At 33.7% G+C, this 24,198-nt stretch overlaps 1 protein-coding gene and 1 long non-coding RNA gene across 2 annotated transcripts in view; one reads left to right on the top strand and one right to left on the bottom strand.

Annotated features, from left to right (window-relative positions):
• Nucleotides 1-24,198, bottom strand: part of CEP290 (centrosomal protein 290) — a 56,808-nt gene that overhangs the window by 5,615 nt on the left and 26,995 nt on the right. The window contains 24 exon segments of the mRNA XM_050708296.1: nucleotides 1,779-1,951; nucleotides 2,268-2,390; nucleotides 2,725-2,853; nucleotides 2,855-2,890; nucleotides 4,587-4,673; nucleotides 4,938-5,072; nucleotides 7,231-7,354; nucleotides 7,942-8,097; nucleotides 9,023-9,168; nucleotides 10,532-10,648; nucleotides 11,230-11,451; nucleotides 11,535-11,672; nucleotides 11,882-12,095; nucleotides 12,759-12,955; nucleotides 13,525-13,632; nucleotides 14,409-14,672; nucleotides 15,210-15,344; nucleotides 15,435-15,542; nucleotides 15,782-15,946; nucleotides 17,056-17,511; nucleotides 18,333-18,444; nucleotides 19,461-19,612; nucleotides 22,399-22,604; nucleotides 22,878-22,989. Of these exon segments, the coding sequence (XP_050564253.1) occupies nucleotides 1,779-1,951; nucleotides 2,268-2,390; nucleotides 2,725-2,853; nucleotides 2,855-2,890; nucleotides 4,587-4,673; nucleotides 4,938-5,072; nucleotides 7,231-7,354; nucleotides 7,942-8,097; nucleotides 9,023-9,168; nucleotides 10,532-10,648; nucleotides 11,230-11,451; nucleotides 11,535-11,672; nucleotides 11,882-12,095; nucleotides 12,759-12,955; nucleotides 13,525-13,632; nucleotides 14,409-14,672; nucleotides 15,210-15,344; nucleotides 15,435-15,542; nucleotides 15,782-15,946; nucleotides 17,056-17,511; nucleotides 18,333-18,444; nucleotides 19,461-19,612; nucleotides 22,399-22,604; nucleotides 22,878-22,989 (3,815 nt within the window).
• On the top strand, nucleotides 5,940-10,187 carry LOC126913150 (uncharacterized). Its single transcript, XR_007707741.1, has 4 exons — nucleotides 5,940-6,083; nucleotides 8,605-8,703; nucleotides 9,403-9,470; nucleotides 10,113-10,187. It is a non-coding gene; the product is annotated as an uncharacterized LOC126913150 (long non-coding RNA).

The raw sequence follows: 24,198 nt of genomic DNA, 5'->3' as shown, positions 1-24,198 counted from the left end.
CAAGCTGTTAAGGGCCTACCATCTTTACTGCATGATCCTTTTCTTCCTCCTGTGGCTGGCAGCCAGTTTTCCCCAGTAACATGGCTGTCATCTGACCTTGCATGAAGACATTCTACATCACTGCGGAGTTAGGAGGAAAGGGGAAAAAAGGAACAGCTTTCTAAAGTCTCAGTGAAGTGAAATACCTCAGCCCACATCTCAGAGAAGCACCAAAACTCTGCCAACAGATTCTGTGGCAGTGCAAAACTAAGCGGGTAAAATCATGGATGGCAGCAGAGAGACTGAGGCTCAACAGCTATCTGACCTGGTCTGCAATCAGACGAGTTTCTTTCTGTTTTGTAACATGTGAGCTTACTTTGCCCTGAGGTCATCCCCGGATAGAAGTATTTTTCTGCAAAAACTTGCTCTCTTCCATTCCTATGCAGGATAGAGGGTGTTTATCTCTCTTAATAGCATAAGCAGTGTTTCAGTTTCTTGTCCTTTTAGACATGACAGTACAAGAGATGATACCCAATTAAAAACTCTTGCCTCAAGGAGGGATAAAATTCTCCTTCATTCTTTGTTTTCACGTGAATGTATATTATATCGAACTTCATATTTTGTATCAATGTGTTCATCGTTAAACATGCCAGTGAGAGACCTGACTAGCCTCCTTGGCTGTAGCTCATTTCTGAAAGCAGGTGTAAACAGTAATGCTTTTTGGACTGGCAATGGTTTTGGGCTGACTGTTCCCCAACACACTTTCTGTAAACAAACCACAAAACAGTACTGAACAGTTTGCTTCTATGAAATAAAAAAAATGCAATTAAAGTAGTTCAGGCTGTCGAGTTAAGATGTCCGGCCTTTAAAAGTAGGTTGTCATAGAAAAAGCATCTGAACTAAGTGCAGAAGTACTGACAAAATAATACAGTGTGCCTAAGTTGCAATGTAAAAACTGGTGTCATAAAACTATTTTCTTTAGTGTGTTCTACCCTCAGTGATGCAAGTGGTACCTGAATTTTAGAACAACTGATAGGTAACTTTCAGGTAACTGACTGGTAAAGAGTTGTAAACATTTGCTATTATTATCAAAGCAAAAGTGACTTTTGATTCTGATTTCAAAGTCTGAATTCTAACTACAAATCTAGGAGTTGGCGATTCCCACAATTCTTTTTACAAATACTGTAAAAGATGATCCAATGCGAGTCTCTGAATTTTTCTCCCTTCTACTACAATTAGCAGGACCACCTGGCTGACTGCAACTTGCTTTCAGGCCCTCCAGAACACATAAGAGAGATCATTAGCACAGGTCCCCAGGAGCATGGAAATCCCAGTGGCTTCCTAACAACCTTTGCATGTTTACACGGTTAAATGTAGATAAATAAATGCAGCCATGCTGGAAAATGCAGTTTGTGGGACTCCTCTTTTTTTTTTTTTTTCCATTCCCCAGGTTGCAGTCTTTGTGGTAACGTACTGAAATACATGCTTTTTATATTCAGCAAAAATGCTGACATTACTCTACAAAGCACAAAGACAGTGCATTTGAGTAGCAAGGAACACAAAACTATCCAGGAGTCTACAGCTGATCTGAAGAAAGAAGGCCAGTACTTAAGGATGGTAGAACTCTGCTGGATTCATATCAGAGATCCATATACTGATTGTACATACTAGTATAAAACCAGAAAATTATATTAAAAGTATCTTCAAAAGAGGAAAGAAAAATGACGAAAATGAAGGTCTTTATTTTTTTTGCTAATACTTAAAGAGGAATGAAAAGGAACTTCATTTGCCATTCCTACCTTGTTGCAACAACTGATTTCCAGCTTTTCCTGTCAGCTTCATCGAGCTGAGGGCCTGTGTTCTCAGCCAAATTTAGCCTCTTAATGGCTTCCTCCAGCTGTATGGTTAACTTCTCATTTAATATCTCCAAGTTATTCTTTGCTATTCGTAGCTTCTCTCCACTGTCAGCTTCCTATTGTTCAATAAAAACAAAGTTTTATGAAATAGATAACCTCCTATGAAGCACTGGGTTATCTAAAAAGATTGTGAGAGAGATTAAGTGCTGATGGTGTATCCTATATACATGGTATCTCAGATCACCAGCACTAAAACTTCCACGTTCTCTCCTGTCCTGTTTCTTGAATGTCTCCTCTCCACATATAATTAAGAATTTGGTCATGGCAATACTAATACTACGAAAAGCATCTATTTCATTTCAACCATTTTTTAAAAAGTAAGACACATCCAGTAACTACTGGAAATAAAGGGATACATTACAATGATCGTACCTTCTTCAGCTCTTTTCGTAGCCTCTCATTTTCAGTAATGACTTTTTCCATTCCTTTGGTTTTAGATTCATAATGCATACTCAGCTGCCCCCCCCGATGAAGTTTCATTTTTTCCATTTCAGACTAAATAGTAAACAGTTTATTAAAATACATATACATTACTTAGTAGAAAATTTCCAATTTCTATTTTTAAACCACATCAGAGTTACAGCTATCTAGCACACTATATTTCATAATGTTTAAATATATTCTTAACATAAAAAGTACCATTACATAAATCATCTAGTTTATTATTCTAAAATGAAGTTTTGATTTTGTGTTCTACAAGTTTCATATTTAATATTTTGGTAACACTTCTGTACTAATCAATGTCAACAATGGGCTTACTGTTAAAAGTTTCCTACTAACTTGTATATAAGCTGCTATCTAAATATAGTTATTTAATATAAATCGGTACCTTTAACTTCTCATTTTCCTGTTCAAGACCAAGTAATTTCACATTAGAAACCACAGCTGGAGCTTTTTTCAGATCTTCATTTTCCCTTTGGACTCTCTCTACAACCTTTTTCATCAAACCAATTGTTTTTTTCCAGTTCTGGGACTGTCTTTCCACTTCTACCAGCCTGTGCAGAGGGGAAAAAACATAGTGAGGTAAATACTTCAAGTTAACATTCTGAGATGCTCCAAATCATACTTTATAGCATGTTTTTCCACTGCTTTCTATTTGTTGAAAAGTTGTCACAGTTTGTGTCTTGAATCATAAAGATTCTTGCATACTTAGTTCCCCGAAAAGTCTAGTGATATATTTACCCCCAAGGTAAACATATCAGCTCCCTCATTTCCTGTTACCTAAAAAAGCTGCAGTTAAGTCTAAAAATTTGCTGTATTTTATGAAATAAAGTGAAACATTATGAAAATAAATCAAAGTACTCAAGTTTTTCTTGTAGAGCAGTTTCCTGATCCAACTGACCATGCTTGAATGCTAACACTGTCTAAAGGATAAAGAAAAAATAATGACTGTATGGGAGCTTGACAGAGTAAGGTGGCCCTTTTTTTAGCAACCATATTTCTACTGGATTAGAGTGACAGAACTACAGCTTAAAGCACAATTAAATAAATAATAATAATAATAAAATAATTAATAATGACAATAAAATTCTCTATTTTTCTTTTTCCACTGCATTCATTTATAATGTAGATAAACTGTTAAAGGGTGTTCAAAGGCTTTTATTTTCTTACATTCTTTGTGGCAATGGACTTCCTCAGCAATAATGATTTAACAATGCCGCTGTTTCCAGTTCTGGGGCCATGAAGTACCCCCTTTTCTTTCCACAGAGGTAAGAACCACAGTATAGCAGAAAACGGGGATGAATTTAGTATTAGGAACTCTGCATAAACCTATATAGTGAGTGAGTTTTGAAAGTGAGAATTACCTATTCTTGCTTCTCTAAAAGCACTTAAGAAATTTGGAGGTTTTTGCTGGTACATGGCAGAAATAAAAATCTCTACCAGTTTATGTCTGGAAAGGAAGGAAGATTTAGTTTGCTGCCTCCTCAGAACCTTTGAATGAAGCAGTTTTATAAACTGGATTGCCTTATCCAAAAATTACCACTTCATAATAGAGAGCCAAATACACAAGCAGTCCCTGCAACGTACAAGAAAAAGAATGGGAAATACATCGTTTTTTCCAGGTACCCAGAAGCAGAAATCATTCTCCTTGTACACCTCAAAAGCTACAAAGACTCTTCCTTAAGTCTGCTTTCTTTAGGAAGCACAGGCCACACAAATATTTTGACAAGTCAGTGACAGGAGAGACACTCAGCATACCTGAATCATTTTTCCATTAACTTTTGAAATATTTGCTCTATTAAAATAGCTGAGTAAATTTGAAGTGTCATCTTGTATAGTAAAAGAACCAACTTCACTAACAATAACTTACACTTTCTAACAGCTGCATCAAATCAAACTCCTACCTTTTTAAATCATAAAGCTGTATTACACATTTACATAAATACATGAATATAATTTTTATTACCAGGGCTGTAAACTCCTATTTTTGGTACAAATACATTTCTGAAGATAGCTTTAATGCAAATGACAAAACTAGGCCACAACAGTTCAAATATTGTAGCTCTGTTCCCTCTAATAGTCCTATTGACTGATTTTCATTAATTTATTTTAACACTTTAACAATACAAGTAAGAACAATGCCTGTTTTCTTTCAGATGATTCTAGGTAATTTAGCTTTAATAAAATGTTTCTATTTTTCATATTTTCGTTTCATATAATAGTGATGAAAAATGCTGTTACGATACTTACCCCTCTAACATTGCCCAGTTTTCGTTCAAGATCTGCTTTCTCCTTTTTGAGAAGTTCACACATTTCTTTTAAGTCACCCACTTGGTCCTCAAAAAACAAATTAATAAGCAGCTTATATATTTAGATTTCAAACTGAGATGAATAGTAGCAAACTTACCCTTGGTTTACTTCGAAAAAAATAAAAATAAATGAATTTCACATTGCAATGACATTTTTCATCATTTCTACCAAGCTTTCTCATCTTGAATAAAAACACTAATAGTATGTACAAAAAAAAAAAAATCAGTTTATTTTTAAGAGATCCCCTAACCTGTTTCAGGTTAAAGTGGACAAAAGGTAAAGAGACGTTACCTTTAGTCTTGGCAAATCTCTATTGGCCTGCTCTAGCTGGAATCTTAGCTCAACATTTTCAGATGATAATCTTAAATTTTCCTTTAGAACTTCTTGTTCTCTTCGATATTGATCATCTGATCCTACTCCTGACGTCTTCAGAAAACAGAGAGAAAAGTAAATTATTATTAAACAATAAGACTATATATTCATTGTACCTGTTTGTAGCTCATAAAGAGCAAGAGAAAATTACTATTTTTCACAGAAAAAAAAAAGATAAAAATACTCAAAGAACAGGATACTATCTTTCTGGAATTTCTTCCCCACTGAAATTTTGTGAAACATAACTGATCATAGTTGTATCACCAACTAACGAGATCTACTTGCTTAAACCCTATAGAAAGCTTACAAATTAGTATAAACCCATTAAAAAAGTGTCAAACTAGAATTAAGTCTCAATTTATTGCCTAGAAGTAAAGCTTAAAGTCTACAGACAAAAAAGCTACTGAGTATGGTAAGCTGTGATACTGTACCTAGAAACAGAATCTGATTTTAAGGGCGCATTCTGTTTATTAAATACTACATATGGCGTAAGAATTTCACTGAAGTCAAATAGATCATAGAGCGACTTAGTTCCTACGTTTGAGTACTTTGTATGCCTTATATTGCCAATTGCAATTGTAGGTATATGGAAAATTATTACCCAACACTAGTAAAATCTTTTGATAATAATCAGTTTTTGTTTATGTAATTATGTAATTAACCATATAAGCCATTACTCTACACTAACAATGACAGAAATAAAGTACTTGCTTCAATATAGCGCTTCTTCTAAGTATAACACATTGTAAGTTTCAAAGAATGAAGGTCATCAACTAGCTGCATGTATCATTGTGATCATTTGTAAATTTTCTAAGCTTCTGTTAATTATATAATTTTGATCTACTTGTGAGCTGACATACATGTAAATTGTGAAAGTCTAAGATTTGCTTTTATGGACCACTTTAATATCCCTGCAGAGCTTTCAAGACCACTGAATTACCAAGATCAAACTATTCTAATTCTATGTCATTTCTACAGAAGAAATGCTAGAGGACCACCATAGTATCAAACCTCAGGCATTTCACAGAGTTCTGGGGTTATTACAACTCCCTCTGTACCACTTCGGTAAGTTTCACATTTATTCTCTGGAGTGTGTTGATTCATTTCATTATTGACATTTATTTTTTCTGCTTCATAGTTGTTAGCTTGATTAGAAGGCTCTCCTGAATCAGACTGATTGCAGCTCATTCTGTCAATGTAAGGCTCTTCTACACTTTTTTTTTCATCAACATTTGATTGTTTGCATATTTCTTGCTTCCTCTCCTGCTCTTCAAATTCCTCATTATTTTTTCCATTTTCAGGTTGGGTTATATTTTCTTTTTTATCACTCTGATTCTCTCCAACATCTTCAGCTTTATTGGTGTTTTTCAATCCTTCCCAAGAAATATCTGTGTCCTTGCATTGTTCATTATCTTCAGGGTGCTGTTCAGAAGACACTTCAGCACTTGCATCTTTCGTAGCCTCACAACCTTCATTATGCACGATGAATGTTTGTATGCCTGCTTCCTCATCTATTTCATTGCCACCAGTAATTCTAAGATTAGTCTGATGTTTGATTTCATCCCTATTTGAAATAGGTTTCTTTTGAAGGTAATTCAAATACTCCTGTTTACTGATACTGACAGGAACAGAGTTGGTCAGTTCAATTTGGTAACATGTACTCTGATTCAAGTTGAAGATAGAATGAAGCATGAAAGAAAAGCAGAAGACAGTAAAACAAAACAGGAAATAAAGAAACGTAGGCTGAATTTTTAAATCTGTGTCTTGAAGGATTAAGATAACCTAGTAATTCAATATTCATAATACAGTGAACTTTGTAAAGCAAAACAACAACCAACCAAACAAAAACATCTAATGTAATTAATGTAACTAAAATGCAGCTTAGAATTTTCCCAAACCATGTATGCTGAATTTTCAATTAATATGGCATATAAAAGTAGTTTCTCAGTTGCAGACTTGTGTATATGACAATATCTATCCTTTATTTCTTCACATTAGGAAGCTGAGTATTTCATCTTCTACCTGCAGAACACAGAATCTAGATAATTTTTTTTTTTAACACCATAAATGGAGTATTTCATATCCTGTTCTAGAATGCTGTAATCTGAAATAAAATCTGCCAAGTGATACAGAATAGTAAATGGGTAACAATTATTTTGGTTAAATAGGTGTAATATTTCTAGGTAATATGATTGTATATGATTTTACTTACCGAGGGCCTAGAATATGTCTCTCTTGAATACTGTCTCTGCAATGCATGAAGCTTTTCCTGGAGGTATTGATTTTTTAAATGTAACTCTTCTACAACAGAATCTCGTGGGATTGCTTGCTGTGTTCTACATACAAAAATTAATCAAGCCAGAATAAACACACGGCTATTAATGCAGAAAAGCATTCCTTTATGTAAAACAAACATAAACTTCTCGATTACTGGACAGAACTTTCTAGTATTAATGGACTGGTTATACTAAATCAGCCATATACACAATTTCAACTAATCCCCATGAATCGAGAGTATCTATTTTGGGAAAAGGAATCTGCTCTCTAGAGATGTGAACAGCTTCTATTACCGTGGCACTCCATCCACTGTTATAACAGATACAGTGATTATGAATACACTCCATAATTGCAATTTCTCAGCTCCAGTATCTTTCCCCAACCTGAAATTAGAACTACAATTTTACATAAAAAGAGCTACGTTTTTCATATTTTTTAACATTTGGAGTAACAAACCATTGCTGCATATTCTCTGAATATGCACAATTGATCCCTAGCAGCTTTAAGTTTGCTCATCACAGATTCAAAGAAGGGCTTTTGCAACTTGGTCTGTTTTTTCTAGTTGTATCAGTTGATTTCCTCCCACAGATTTTTTTCTCATTTAGATTACTTATTTTTTTATAGATTCTTTTGAAATGCCTCTCACCTCATATGAGCAACTTCATTTTCTAAATCTAGATTCCGTTTTCTTAGTTCTTCCAGCTCTTTTTCAGTCTCTGAGGCTCTTACTCCAACAACACGGTCAACAGTGACACCAGTAGTTTTCAGTTTCTTCTGCAGAGTAATTTTCTCTTTTTCAGCCCTGCAACATTCAGTAAATTTGCATCTAAAACTTTATTTGCTGACGTGCTTTCTTTAGAAGAAAATATTTTCTATCTTAAAGAATCCACACCTGCTATTTATTTGCTCAGTGTACCACATCCCCTTTTCTTGTTTATTGTGGTTACCATATAGACAGACAGCTTTACAAATAAAAAAAATAAATAAATAAATATAAAGAAATCACAAATATTAGGAAAAATAGCAAACAAAGTTAGCAGCATGCATATTATAAATCACTTGGTGTCACCTGTGTTGTATGTGAAATTCCTGAAAGATTTGGTAAGAATGCCAATTTGAAGCTGTTTCAAACCACAATCTAACAACGGCTACAACTACCATCATCATTTGGTCGTGATCACCAACCATCATTACTACATATTTTATTTGTAAAACCCTGCCATTACTGTACTGAAGTAAACTTAACTTTCATGGAGGCCATGCATATATGTGGTGGTTGGTTTTCTTTTTTATTTTTGTTGTTTTAAAGGTTTCTATCTCATAATGCTAGAACTGTTAGTACTGCAGTAGCACAGCAGATGACAGTAGCAGCGCATCCAGTCCTAGCAGTCTGATGAAATAACACAAGGTAAGAAACAGCCTATCTTCATGAAACTGTTACTTTTTTCACGGAAATAACAGAACACTATATATGAGAAGCATAATAAAGACTTTAAATTAGTTTTATTCAGAGACAGCTTCTTCTAAATACACTTGTAAGCTTCTACAAGTATATACTAAAGGAGTAACCTGCTACTTGAAAAATAATTTATTCTTTTAATCTCAATAGCAAGGTCAAATCTAGGCATCAATCTTATAAACACAACAAGCTGTTATAATTGTGTGGCAAACATCTGTATTTCTCTTATGCCATCAGTTTGTAGTTGAATGCATTAAACACAACTTACTTATTATAAAGTTCCTTCAGTGTACTGAACTGTTTGACCAAAGTATCCATTTCTTTTTCCTTTTCTTTTAGTTTGTTCCGCATCCCTTCCGTTCTGATTTGCCATTTTTTGCTTTCTTCCCATCTAATTATTTCCTCCTTGGAGGTCTGCGAAGCATATAAACAAATTATGTACTTTTTTGATTTTTTTTAAGCGAACAAACACATTAGAAAGCCACACATGGTGTATTTTTCATTTCTAAATTTAAAACATTAAGCCGTAGTTAGGTAAAGAGCAGTCCAACTTGGATACTTTAAACTTGCTGTAGTGACTGGCATAAAGCTGATGAAGTTTAATGTTATTACCGAATTCATCCTCATCCTTTAATATTCATTTTACAGAAAAGGAGTGATACATTTTTGGAAATTAGGATTGCTTGTGAAATACATCCTTTTAGTTTGAATTACAGGTGAGTAAAAAAGACAAATTGAAGAAAAAGAAGTGCTTTCCTATGCCACTTTACAGCAGGATCTATCTTTTTTCTTGCAGCTCAACTGGAGTTTATATGCCCTTGCTGCAAAGCTGTACCACTGTTCATTTGTTTTTTTCTATGAGAAATAGAATCTCTGCTTACAATTACAATCATGTAGCTATAAAATGATATATCAATTAAAACCTGTACCTGTGATCACAAATGACTACTGAAAAATCACCTGTAAACAATTTTTTGTTTGTTTGCTGAACTTTCCCCTTCCCTCAGTTAGTCCCTGTACTATCTTTTCTGTCTTCACTCTAAACAGCTACTGCTACTAAAAAATGGCCAGAAAGTAAATTATTGCAAAAAAGAAAAAAAAAAAAAAGTTTATGAAAAGTGTCTTTAGACACTGAGCAACAAGTATATAAAAATTCTCAAACTAACTGGAAGTATAAGTTCAGTCTTAAAATCATATTTAATATTATAAAGAGTCTGAATGTCATGCAAGCACGCTATAATGTTCTAGTATACCTTATGATTACCATGACAAGCCAGTAATTTGTTACTGAAATAGCAAAAGAAAAAAAAAAAAAACAAAAAAAAACACAAGTGGTAAAATGAACTCGTCTCCATCAGGTCAGAACCGCCTATAAGTGGAGACTGTTACCGTGAAGAACAGTAACTTATGCAGACATCATCCCTTCACAGCTCTTGCTCCCAGGTACTTCATATTTTCATCATTTTACTGGTTTCACAAATGTGCATTTGACATCTCTTACATACCTATAAAATCTTAGTTTTCTATAATCTATAATGGATCGTTAATTCTACAAAAAGGGCAGGAAAACATGAATATACCAGCACTTAGACTACTGTTGCAGCAAGAGCTGCAACAAAGACCACTGGGAACTTGAAAAAGTGTCTTGAAACTGCTTCTGACCTGATAAAGTTTGGCTGGTGATCTGTTGTTTTCAGAAGCAGTGGGGAGAACTGAACTGCTTGTACTTAAGCTGACGATGTCTTTCAAAGCCACAATCTCAGTATTTATCACATACCTTGTCTTCTCTTACGCTTTTTCTTTCCGTTTCTTCATATTTCTTCTGAAGTTCATTTTCCAACTTTTTAACTTTTTTCTGAAGTACATCTGTCAGATTTTGCTCATCAGCTTTGTTCTGAAAAATTACAAACTTTCACCAACTTAAAGTTTAATGACTACTACTTAAGTATTTTTCCTCCTCTCGAAAAATAAGGACTTCAATTCCAGTTGGTGGAATTAGCTTACAACATAAATGACCTTTTTAAAATTATCTTTACGTTACAATACTTCAAGAATTTAACTTTGCATTCTAAACTAATTAATCAGCAAGTAGTTAAATTAAAAAATAAAGTTTAGACAATTATACTGTACATCCTTCCCTTCTCTTCTGAATGGAGAAATAAGGGCAGCCAGGAAGATCACAAAATTCAAACCAACCATTTTTCAAAGAAACTTTAAAGGTAGATATTCAACTCTTCAGACTTTCACATTATTTCAAGGAAAAAATATTTTTCAGCCTCTTCATTCTATTTGAGACATACTTCCAACAGCAAAAGGTAATAGCTCACATGTAACCCAGTTGATGAGCAAACAACGATTTTTAGATCAAGTATCAGTTTCAATGCCTGTCAAAAGTACTTACTCTTCCCCCCCCCAAACCAGCCCATCTAATGCAGAAACTTGACCAAGATCAAACTTTTTAAAAATCACTTCTACCTGAATGCTACTGGTAAGTCTCCTAATCCGTTTCTTCAGTTCTTCATTCTCCTTTTCGATTTCATTTTTTTCTCTCATTATTTTAGTGAATGTTTTTTGTTTCTTCTGAAGTTCTTGGTTCAACTCTTCCTTTTCATCTAACAAAGCACTCTCCCTGTTTTTACTTATTTTAAGGTTATCTGTAAGTTTTGAAATCTGATTATTTAATTCCTCTATCTGTGTCTAAAGGGGAAAAAATAATAATAAAAAAATCAGGATTAACAGCAATATAATGATGGAATAGAAAGACATTACCTAGTACTAACCATGAGCCCCTTTGTTTCCCTGTCAACAATCTCCTGGACATTCATATATGCCTCTTTTTGTGATGCTGCAGAAATAATCTGCTGTTCAGCATTAGCGGTCATTTCTGCTCGGAGTTCCAAAAGTGCTTTGCTCAGAGCCTAAAAATAACCAATACAAGTTCTTATAAGCAAAGAAGCTGCAAATATGAACATTAAAAAACAACAAAATGCGATTGTATTTTACTATGTTAAATTATGAAACTATATTCTACGTCCTGCTGTACTTATACATAGAATTCTTAAGTATTAAGCCACATTAAACATTTATGTTCATTAGTGACATAAGTATGCATTTTTTGCTGACTAACTTTCTGCTGCTTCTCTTTTATGGCTAACTGGCTCTTCAGCTGTTCCACCAGGTTTTTCAGTGTTGCTGTGGGCGCTCTTTTATTTGCTTCTTTTTGAGCTTCTAGTTCAGCTTTTACATTGGTTAATTCTTTCTCCATCTGAGATAACAAGTTCTTCAATCCATTTGCTTCATCTTTCAATTGTTCCACATCAACTGTGTGCTTTTCCTGAAGCCTAATATAAAATAAGAATTAATAGGGTACACTGCAATAATTAAGCCAGCAAACTCCAAATGAATAACAGAAGGAACAGTGTTGTATTTTTTACTGTTAAAGCAAATAATAAACAAAAAACTCCTTGCCTCTACAAAGAATGCCTCCACTTAATAAGGAAATTATACAAGAGTATCAACATAATGAGACTAGAACATTTTCATTCTAATTTCTGTCCCTAACTGCAAAGGAAAGAATCGTCCTTTTTTTTCCCTTTTAAACAGGGGTTTAAAATTTAATGAGTTTAAACGCTAAAGGCAGCAAGCTCAAGTGGATGGGGGCAGGATGGGGGGAGTATCTGACAGCTTAAAGACAACTTGCATACCAAGACTCACTCACAAGACATACCAAGACTCACTCACTTTCACTGGATGGCACACCGTTAATAACAGAAATGCATTTCTGCAGCCATGATTTTTCAATATTTTCAACATTAGCTCTGATACAGGGCCACAAAACCAAAATAGATCATATTTATATTTACCAACCATGGTAACTCTCTTGAGTTAGTTTTTTCAGCCAAACTTAAAATTCAGCAAAAACATGCTCACTTCAACAGAACACGTCAGTACCAGCAAGGCATAGCTGACCAACTGTGACTTATGTTAACAGCCTAAAAACTTACTGGGCTCTGATAGTCTGAAATTCTTTGATTTTCATTACAGTAATTTGTTTTTGCTTCTCTAAATCAGATGATGTTTTCTTCAATTTGCCAACAAGTGAAGCAAGAGAATTGTCCTGTTCTACTACAGTTTGTTCCATTTCCGCTAAACGGAGGAAATGTTTGCTGCTGGGAAGTGATGAAGGCTTTTCCATTAACTCCTGTAAAACAGAACAAATGTGTATGATAAACATTTTAAGCTTTAAATCAAAGGTAAGTGTTAGCGATACATTATAAACTCAATCCTAAACATAAACAAGTATTAATATTTATCATGTTTATCTACTGAGATGCAATTCTTAGTTCACAGAAAAAAACAGTAATGCTACTTGGAAATGAACGTCGTACATGGAACAATCTACAGAATAAATGTAGGTGTCACCTTATCATAAAGTGTCAAGAGAAAACCTGTATTAAAAATGGGATTATTGCAACCAAAGACTGAATAAAAAGAATATAGAAAAAGTACACCTCCCTCCCTCCCCTAGAAGCCTATACATTACAATATAAAGAATGATACTCTGTACTAAGGCGGTAACTTTGTTTTTTATACTTGTCCTCTAATCCAACTGTCTTGAATTCTTTCATCAATTTCTGAGTTCTTTCTATATCAACCATCCATTTACTATTCTTGTCATTATTTACTTGTGACTACAAAACTGTTCTTTTGAGTAACAATTTTCAAAATTTGGAAACAATTTCACTAATGCCATAAATACACATAACTCACCAAAGCAGTCTGTTTGAATTTATTAAGGGAATTGTCTGTACATAAGTCTAACTTCTGGTGTAGAACTCTAAGGTCTTCTTCATGTTTCTTTGCTATTTCCTCTTGTTCCTGTTAGTTCAAAATAAAAATGCAACTCTACTGATGCACATCAATCCAGAAATTCATGAAACTGCAGTACCCTTCGCATCAATTGCTCAATTATTGATCAGCCTTACTCCCCAGATTTTCCTCTAACTCTTCTGGTTTTTAAAATTATTTTCTTCTTGTTATACTCAATGATTATACCTTTTTTTTTTTCTCCTTTCTATTTTTAATACTTACTCTTGGAAAAAAAAATCCACCACTGCAGTTTTAAGCTATATCGCAGGCAGTGTGGTGCAACAGGATAAAAGCTGAAAAGCAAAATATTTGGTGATGCTCCTCACCAACTATGACTCACTATACATAGTAAGAATATAAAGAATGTGCTCTAACACAAGGTTTATATTTTAAAAACATATTTTAAATTACAGTATGTTTAAGAAGTATATTTTCCATAAATGCATATCTTTTGTATATTTTTCAAATTCACAACAAGATGCAGTCCACAGACCACCAGTGTAAATACTTGAAAATTCTATGGATGTACACTATATGGAGTGCAGTTTTCATAGCAAATTTTTAATATTCTTCCTGTCACGCTAATTTAATTCCTAGACCAATACCACATACATAAACCTTTTGACTGAGCAAGTCTCCTACTTTAAGGAAGTTAAAATATTCTACATGAACTTTCTACAGAAAAAAAAAAAAAGTTCTATTCTCTCTGAGGTAACTAGCAATGAGATTAACAAAGAATCATTAAAGCCTTAAAAATGAAATAAATTTATGCAAAACATAACTACCTCTCTTGCTTTAGCCAGCAAATGTTGGTATTTTTTTAGCACTTCCTCCTTCTGATTTAATCTTGCTTGCATATTTGCAATGGTTTGATGAGCAATTTTTATTGCATGATGGTACTCTGGATCATCTTTTTTGCTTAATTCAGCTATTATTTTCTCTCTTTCTGATGTTGCAGGTAAATGAAGTCTTAGTTCATTTATAACTTTGTCTCTTGATAAGACATTTTGTTCGGCTTTCCACAGAGCAGTTTCCTTTTCTTTTAATTTCTAGAACAAAAGGCGATTATTGCATTTACAGAATTAAAATGCTGAAAAAAAATCTTTTTAAAAAACGTAGCAGAAAAATTTGTTTAAATGGACTTCATTAAAGGGCTTTTTGCATTCAGCTTTGGCTGTTTGGAATTACTACTACATCAAAAAAGTCCCATGGTGTCTTTTGCTTATACACTTATGCAACCCCAGTTTGTGCTATCAAAATTAAGAAGGCGATGTTTTTAAGACTGCTTAAGAACCACAAAGTATCTAAAATAAATTTAACTAGATACAGTCAACTGAATTTTGTACAGCAAGAGCATCCTACCTTACTACAGGACTGATCTAAATTTTCTCCAGTAGTTTGCTCCAATGGAAAAAATAACACAGGACTAAAAATAAATCTATTATCTACATTCTCTCTGAGTTAAAGTACTTCTAAGGGAATTGACATATTTGATGGACATTTATAAAAGGATATTTGTTACATAAAAAAAAATATTTAAAAATACAACCTTTATCCTTTATATGATAATTTAAACATTTAATTACCTCCTCTAGTGATTTGCAGGTTGCCCTTGTTTCCACGATTATTCGAATATGCTCCTGAATCTTTCTCAAAGCCAGCTCAAGTTGTTGTGGGAGAGGCAAATTAGGGTCTGGAACTGATCCTGTGGCTTCTTCTAACTGTACAGAAAGATTCATATTCCTGTTACCTGACAGCTCTGAAAAAATGTGCTTCCCAGTTTATTTTTAGTTAACTCCGTGTTTGTGTACCTTTAGAGCTGTACTATATATTTCATTTTGCTGATGATCATATACATCTAATTGGCGCTGCAATTCTACCTCCCTCTGGTCCCAAGCCATTTGCCTTTCTTCATGAAGCTGTAACAAATGTTTGATAATGACATTTTATTTATTGAAGTCAATGGGTATTTTACAACCAACTTGAACAGAAAGAAGAGATAACAAAGTGTAAAATACTCCAATGTGCTATTAGAAAGAATTAATGAACCAAGAAAGAAACATCTATATTACAAATCTTACTACAGAGAATCTTTTTTAAAATCACTTAACGAAATAAAGAATATGTTGTTTTTGTAATAGCATGAAGAAATACATACCTTGTTCTGCTGCACAATTTCTTCTTCCAGATTATTGATTGTACATTCATATTCTGAAATTATATTACGCAAATACTTTATCTCTTCCTTTTGCTTGAGTAACTCTCGATTGAGTTTAAGTTCCAGCAGATGGAGTTCCTCCATCTTCAAATGCCATTCTATTACCTAATAACAAATGATACATACGTAGTATTGTAATTTACCAAGCTCACAGGCTGTCTAAATGCAGCTACACTCTGATTTTGAGGCAGGACAGCACCTATCCAACCAAGAGAAAGAAAGAGGTTCTTCCTTTTTAAGCTTCTTCACTTCCCTTGAGTGAGGAGGCATGGCAGGTCTATGAAACTGCAAGAGGAATGACTGGAAAGCGTAGTAGACAGTTGAAGAGGCAAAATATTTCCCCTACACTGTCAGAAGAACTCTCTCTCATTGCAAATAATTTTCATATGACCTAACAAGTTACAGTCTATGCATCTGTCCAGACTGAACAATAAAAACAACAACAAAAAAAAGCAAGAAGTCTGTATATCTTTTCTAAAACACCAAAAGTTTTTCAAAACCATTACAAAACTGTAGAAAAGAAGAAAGTATTCAAAAACACATGTACTAAGAATAACAGACATATTTATGTCAGACTGCACCCAAAATAACTTTGAAGACTGTCTTAAAAGTAAAAGATGCCACTAAAACTATTGCTTAAATGCAGACATCTTTAATCGTGACAGAAAAAAAAACACATATACTACACAGGGATCTGGAAGGGAAGTGAGAAAGCCTTATTCAAATTGCAAGGCAACATTGTCTACAACAGCAAAATAAAATTACGCAAATTACATGGGTATAACAACCTTCCTGACCATGCTGCCCTGGGATTTATTTAAAAAACATGGATTTGTAAAGATTTCAATGCAAGCTCTTGGAACAGAACTTCAGAGTATTACTCTGTGTTTAATTTCATTCAGTGCATAATTTAATTTAATTCATAATTTAATTCCGTTTTATTTAATTCACAGTAAGTCCCTACTTCCTATGCCACTTACATAGGCACAGAAGAAAATTAGTAAATCTGACTGTACTGACTTTTACGTGGCAAATAACTAAAGATGTTATTACTTTTTTCAAATAGGAAAGCCAAAAAATGATAGCTGTCGCCATATATTCTGAAATCATTAATTTCTCCATTAAAACAGAGGTTTAGAAAACACACTGAAATGAAATTTAGTTTAAACGCACATCAGATTAACAAAGCTATTCAAAGTTTTAAGACAGAGAACCTTTTGAGCTCCTCTTGTATCCTTCAATGTAATTAATAATTCTTCTAAACTTTTCAGCTTTAACTCCACCTCCAGTGCTCTGTTTTCTGCATTTCGACGCTCCTGCTGGGCATGCCGAACTTCTTCCAGGATCTTTAGTTTGTCATTCTGTAGCTGAATCATTGTTTTAGAGAATTTTTCTTGTTGTACTAAAGGCAGAGCACCACTAAACTGTCGCCGCAAAGACTGAACTGTCTGTCGTAGGTGTTTGGCTCTATTCCTTCCTTCCAGTCGGGCAAAATACAGGGCTTGCTCTCTCTCATCAAGTTTCTGCTCTAAACGTAGATTATGGATCTCCATCTTCTGTAGTTTCAATTTTAGTGTCTCTAGCTTGCCTACAGCAATGGATTCACTGCCTTGAAGGGCTATGATATGCTGATGCAGTTTTGCAATAACTGCTTTTTCATCTGACTGTGCCTAAGAATCAAAATATAGAGCAAAATTATTTTTCATTTTACATATGTGAATGCAGTGTACTTATAAAAAAGCTATTACTTTTTCTGTATTTTAAATATTGCATGTATTTTTTTCCCACAGATAAGAGCAAGAATTAGCCTTTAAACACAGCTTTTTATTTTTCCACTCTCGTTTCTACATCCACATTATAAACAGAGATTTTCAAATACTGATTGTAAAAATCATCTCTTTCCACAATACCAGGAAACAAGAAAGAAAAGCATACTCAAACTTAGGAAATATAATACCATAAAAGCTGGTAGAAGTGTTGTGTTTAGGGACTAAAACCATTCCAGAACATGGAAACAATCCCAAGAAATTGTTTTACCTAACAACAAAACAAAATTATGTTTTGTTCATATAGCCTAATCTTTGAGATTCACAAGTCACTGCCTGTCTTGTAAAGAACAAACAAACAAACAAAACACCATTATCAAACTTTCCTGGTTTTATATGTAAAAACTCACTGCAGGACCAAAGGTAATTAATTATATAGAAATATACCTAGATAACATGGAGAAAAGCTCAGGATTTTTTTTTTCTTTTTTTTTTAATAGCTATGCAACTAAAAATGAAAGAAGAAAAAGCAACTGTTAAAGTAATGTAGATCTCTTGAAAAGGTATGGACAATGGATTGGCTTGGTAAGATCCTTCTGAAATACTTTTGCAGTTTCCTAATTCATTGTACAATTATTTCATTTCTTCCCTGTTCCCTTCCTTGGGGAAAAATATATGTTAAAAAAAAATCCAAACTGCATAATCAAGGTTGAATTTTACCATACCTGACAGTCTAAAACTTGCATTCTAAGAGATTCTACTTCCTTCTCTCTACATTGTTGGCGAGCCTCTAAAGCTTCAACTTGCATGTTTGCAACATCAGACAGTTCTCTTAACCTTGCAGGGGAAACAACAGCATTGTGTCACTTGAAACCAATGAATAACTTAAGTTTTTCTACACAGAACATGCTAAGAAAAGATATATGTTTCCTTGTATCAAAACATTTTATGGCTTTTTGCTTTTTAGCATAAAAATGCTACTACTCAGCATCCTTGTTATAAAAATTCTTCTGTATAGTATTTCACCTTTATTGTTGGTTATTTTCCTGTAAATTTGCTAGCAGTAATCTTCTCAAGGAAAATGTTGCCAATGTTTTTTTATCTGAACTATGCACTTCCCTCCTTCTCTATTTCTCTCCCATTTCAGAACATAAATCATATGTGCACCAAGATTAATTTTTCTATTCCATTCTCTGTTTCCCCAAGTCTAATCCCTCATTTTCAGCATCAAAATCACTGCAAATATCCCCACAGACTTTGCTGATTTAGGAATGTAACAGCATTACATAATTTACTCAAAGACCAATATCCATTACAACAATCTCATCAAAATCTGGAAAGTTTTTTCTTTTTTAAAAATGTACGCGTACAAAGTTAATCTCTTAAATAAATGGCAAAAAAAAACACCACAAAAAAACAAAGAAAAAAACTACCACAGATTCATCTTCAAGACATCTATGACTCTTTGAAAGTAAGAATTACTTTCCAACTCCTTTCATTAATTTTTTATACATTTAAGGGAGGTTGTGGCAAAGAAACAAAACAAACCTTAATTAATTCGTTTAAACACACTAGTAGTGAATATTTAAGGATACACTTACCTTTGTCTATCCAGGTCAGCACTTAATTCTTTGTTCAAATCGCAATGAAGCAAATGACTTACTTTGTAGTGCCTGAATAAAATGCTAAATTTCAACTCCAAATTTGGCATTTATAAATGTCAAAGAAAAAAAAAAAAAAACAGGCACTGAAAATTGTTATATACAAGCGGTGTCCTATATAAGCCTGTATAGTTTTAATTATTACATGCTTCCAAACATACTGCATTCTGAATTCGTTACTTCAGCACTTACTTTGATACTTCAATCTTGAGCTCCATCTCACGCTTCTCTAAGTCCATGATTTGTCGTCTGTCTGCATCACTTACTGCCTTACTTACACTATTTGAGAGTTCATCTCTTAATTCCTGTTCTACTTTCTGTGCCTCAAGGTTGATTTTGGTGAGCTTAAAAAATAAAAAAAAATAAAAATGGTATCATAAGAACACAACTGCTCCCAAATCTGCAAAGAAAAAGAAGTGCCCAAAGTATTTTTTTTAAGTCATTACAAAACATTGTTCATCTGTGTTTGAAAAGTAGTTTCCCTTCCTCTCTTTAAACATCTTTTTGTTCACAGCATTACATACACATAGATACGCAGATCAGCACAGGAACAGGATTCTAAATTAAACCCTACTTCAACTGGTAAATTTTCTTAAAACCATTACAGCAAAGTACTTCATTTTATACTAAATATGAAAAAGAAAAAGAAAAAGAAAAAGAAAAAGAAAAAGAAAAAGAAAAAGAAAAAGAAAAAGAAAAAGAAAAAGAAAAAGAAAAAGAAAAAGAAAAAGAAAAAGAAAAAGAAAAAGAAAAAGAAAAAGAAAAAGAAAAAGAAAAAGAAAAAGAAAAAGAAAAAGAAAAAAGTAGTAAGACTTTACTCTTTAGGAAATTAATTTTAACTTAACCATTTAATATACTGTCCAGCATATTGGGATTGGTAATACAAATACTGGCAATAACTGCCCAGACCCTAACACCATAGTTCTTTTGTTCCTTTTAAAAAGAACTTTATCAATCAAGCAGCCTGATTTTTCAAGTTGATTATCAAATACTGAGCAACCAGTGTTTCACTTCAAAGACAATTAGGAAAAGATGAATAACTGAAAAGCGTTAGGTGACACAGAGAATCCTCAGCAATTAATTTACCAAATATAGTTGTACCAGATTAATCTGATACCACTCATAAATAACTGATTTACTAAACAAACAAAAATGTGTGGTATATCTTATTGTCTGGAGTTCACGTATTCCAGGCTTTTTTTTTTTTTTTTTAATCTGGAAAAATAATAAACTATTCAAATAGAGGTTATTGTGGGAACTGTAAAAAGGGTATGAAAACAGAGTCATGTTGAAATAGATTTATGAGCTCAAAAGGCGAGGATTTCCTTTCAACTCTTAAAGTGAAAGTGATCTCACAATTTTCATTAACTAACTTTAACACAATCTTGTTACATGGGAAAAAAAGAAAGGAATTATGCTCAGTTAGGAGTTCTTGGCAACAAGAATATATGAAACAGAAAATGGATGCTTTAGAACTACAGAAATTAGGTTAAAAAGGAGTATGCAGAGGAACCAGTAAGAAAAAATTGTGGTATTAGGAGTTCATCAAATAAAAATGAAGGAAGACCAGCATACCTAAGTATATCACAAGACATAACATATTCAAAATAGAAAAAGGGAGATATTATCTTTGTGTGCAGCACCTGAGGTATTTCTTAATGAAATAAGTCATTCTATCATAATGAGCTTTAACAATACTGCTGCTGAAAAGCTTTATACTCTTTCAGATACTCCATCTCCCCAATTAATTCAAATCAGAACAGTGTAACAAACACTACTAAAATGACAGAGAAATGGAGAATCCACTTCACAGCAGATCAAAATAAACTAGACTGTAGTCTGGTAAAGCATGAGAAGGGGGAATGAATACAGTCTATCGATACCTATCAACAGAACTATTCTTCCCTTTTGTTTAAGTTATAGGCTAATACTGGCAGAAGAACAAATGTGTACGACTGATTAAAAATAAATTTAGACTGGAAATTAGAATGAAGTCTCCTCCTACTACATAATTTATTTATGGAACAACTTTCAAATAGGAATATTGAGGGGAAAAAAATCTAGCAAGATTAAGACGGATATAACAGGAATTATAATCATGGAATCATACAGGTTGGAAAAGACCTCTAAGATCATCTAGTCCAACCTTTAACCTAGTACTGACAATTCCACCAGTAAACCATGCTACTAAGTTCTACATCTACACGTTTCTTGAAGACCTCCAGGGATGGTGACTCAATGTGGTTCCAATGCCACACAACCCATTCAGTAAAGAAATTTCTCCTAATATTCAAGCTAAACCTCCCCTGTCACAGCTTGAGGCCATTTCCTCTTGTTTTATCACTTGGTGTGTGAGAGAAGGGACCAATCCCCACCTCACTACAACCTCCTTTAATATAATTGTGAAGTACAATAAGGTCTCCCTTGAGCCTCCTCTTCACCAAGCTAAGCAAACCCAGCTCCCTCAGCTGCTCCTTGTAAGACTCGTTTTCTAGACCCTTCACCAGCTTCCTTGCTCTTCTTTGGACACAGTCCAGCACCTTGATGTCCTTCTTGTAGTGAGGGGCCCAAAACTGAACACAGTACTAGAGGTATGGCTTCACCAGAGCCGAGTACAGGGGGGACAATCATTTCCCTAGTCCCATCTGGCCCCACAGACTTGCACACATAAGGATCATCACCTGCAACAGCACGACTTATATTCCTGTATTATAGAAAATGCTTGACACGTGACAGAAGAACACAGTCTGCAAAAGAATCTTGACGCTGTCACTGGCAAAAGGGCTGCAAAGTTCTAGCATGTTTGGAATAATTGATAATTATGGGAAAATTTGCACAACAGGGATCATATGAATTAGACAAGAAATAGGTCACAAACCGGCTCTTTTCTAGGAGTCTGCTGAAGAACTAAGAAACTATCTGTCAAGTCGCTCATCATGCATTTTACAGAGAACAACTATTGCTTGAAATAAACTTTTTTTTAAAACAGATGTCCAGTCCATGCAAAATTGCAGCTCTTAAAGGCAACTATATTTTGCATCATAAATTTGTCAGAGCCATAATGATATATAACTAATTCTTTTTAAAAAACTCAAAAATATGCTTCTAAGACGTGTCAAAGCAGATTTACCTCAGCAAACTTTGTTTCCAATTCAAAATTGCGTTCTTCTACTTGCTTTAGTGTATTCCTTAAATGTTCATACATTCGTTGTGAATGTTCTGCTCTCTGTCTTTCATTTAGTTCCTTCATTTCCAGCATTGCAATTTTCTTAGAAATGGACAAAATTTCACTGTTGGTTACCACTTTTGAGGCCTTGTCCATGGCATTGTCATCCCCTATATTCAAAAATATTTACATTAGGGAGAAAAATACCAAACATCGTTTTGGTAGAATAGATAAGTAAAATGAAACAATACAAAGGAAAAAAAAATCACACACAGCAAATTATTTGAAAAAAACTAAGATTGTTAATGAAAGATACAAAATAATTTTGAATTTTTCATTTTTATTTTAAACAGACACATGAATTTTAAAATGTTGTAAAATATTACTTTTACACAGGACATACTGTTTGTTTTTTAGTGTTGCAATACAACTTTCATACTTACCCAGTTTAGTCATTTGTTCCCAAGCCTGTTCTATAGTATGAAGTTTCTCTTTTGTGATTTCCAGTTCCTTATTCAATAAATTTATCTGTGCTTTCAAGGATTCATTTTCACGCTGTATGACAAAAAAGTTGGAATGTAACTGCAAAGTATTTAACTCTAGCAAGCTTGATGTTTAGTATCCATAAAGACTTTTAAATAAACAGATTTTACCTATGCACACCCATTAATTAATATGCATTGGAACAGAACAGCTTAATCTGCCTCATAATCCATTCTGAATGATTTTATGATGCTGTAAATTCTTTTTGCTGTTATCTTACTGTCAACTACTATTACCGTGAATATTTATTGTCACAGTTGACTATGGTTCCTAGATTTCTTAATCTAATTTATACTCTAAGGTTGTCATACTAAGCCTATGATTACCAGTCGGAAGGGAGGAAGGATATTTCATTTTGCTCATATGTACGTGTTTGAGACAGATCACATGCTTCTTGTAGGCATCTAATACGATGCCAAACATTAGTTTTGTAAATGTTCCCCCTCTCCTTTAGATAGAAACACAGATTTCCACATTAACCAAAAAAAACAAATGGAATTCTTAATATAAATTTTCAATTTTGAATTTTTGAAGCACATTTTTAGTTTGCTGTTGATGAATGATTATTTAGCTCTGTGAAATTACTGAAATGGGGATTGCAAGTTTTCATACACACAAAAAATATATACAATAGAGAAGGAATCATTCCTTGTTTAGGTGAAATGCGCCTGATTCCAAAGAGACAAAGTACAGTGAGTTTACCCATCACATGTATTTAGCCCTTGTCAACCACAGACAACCCAATAGACAAGAATGTTACATGAACTAACAATTCATGCCTTCTTGGACTATTACTTCTGACATGAATGTAAGGTGGAAGATAGCAACACATCTTTCAAACCAGCTTCACAGACCTCTATGAAAATCCATTCTACTCAAATATAGAAGTTCACAGATTTTCAGCTCCTATGACATACAGCAAACACATCATGAACATTTGGTGATTTAGTTGTTCATTTCACACTTAGTGCCTTTTGGAAGTGAACATTTCGTTCTTGTAACTCAGGAATGAGTAAAAGTGCTTACTTTGGCAGAAAGCTTTGAAAGCATCTACACTCATTCTACTTTCCTTATGACCTCTAACACCTAAGATTATAACAGGTATTCTCTCTGCCAGCCTGGTTTTGGTAATCAAAGCACTAAAAATATTTTGTGAAGAAACATACCTACAGCTTAACTTAATGCAAACAAGCAAAAAAACCACACCAAAAAAATCCTTTA

The sequence above is a fragment of the Cygnus atratus genome, chromosome 1 (genome assembly GCF_013377495.2).
Source record: "Cygnus atratus isolate AKBS03 ecotype Queensland, Australia chromosome 1, CAtr_DNAZoo_HiC_assembly, whole genome shotgun sequence".
NCBI lineage: Eukaryota > Metazoa > Chordata > Aves > Anseriformes > Anatidae > Cygnus > Cygnus atratus.
Note: the sequence above shows the minus strand (reverse complement) of the source record. Positions and strands in the feature narration are given on the sequence as shown.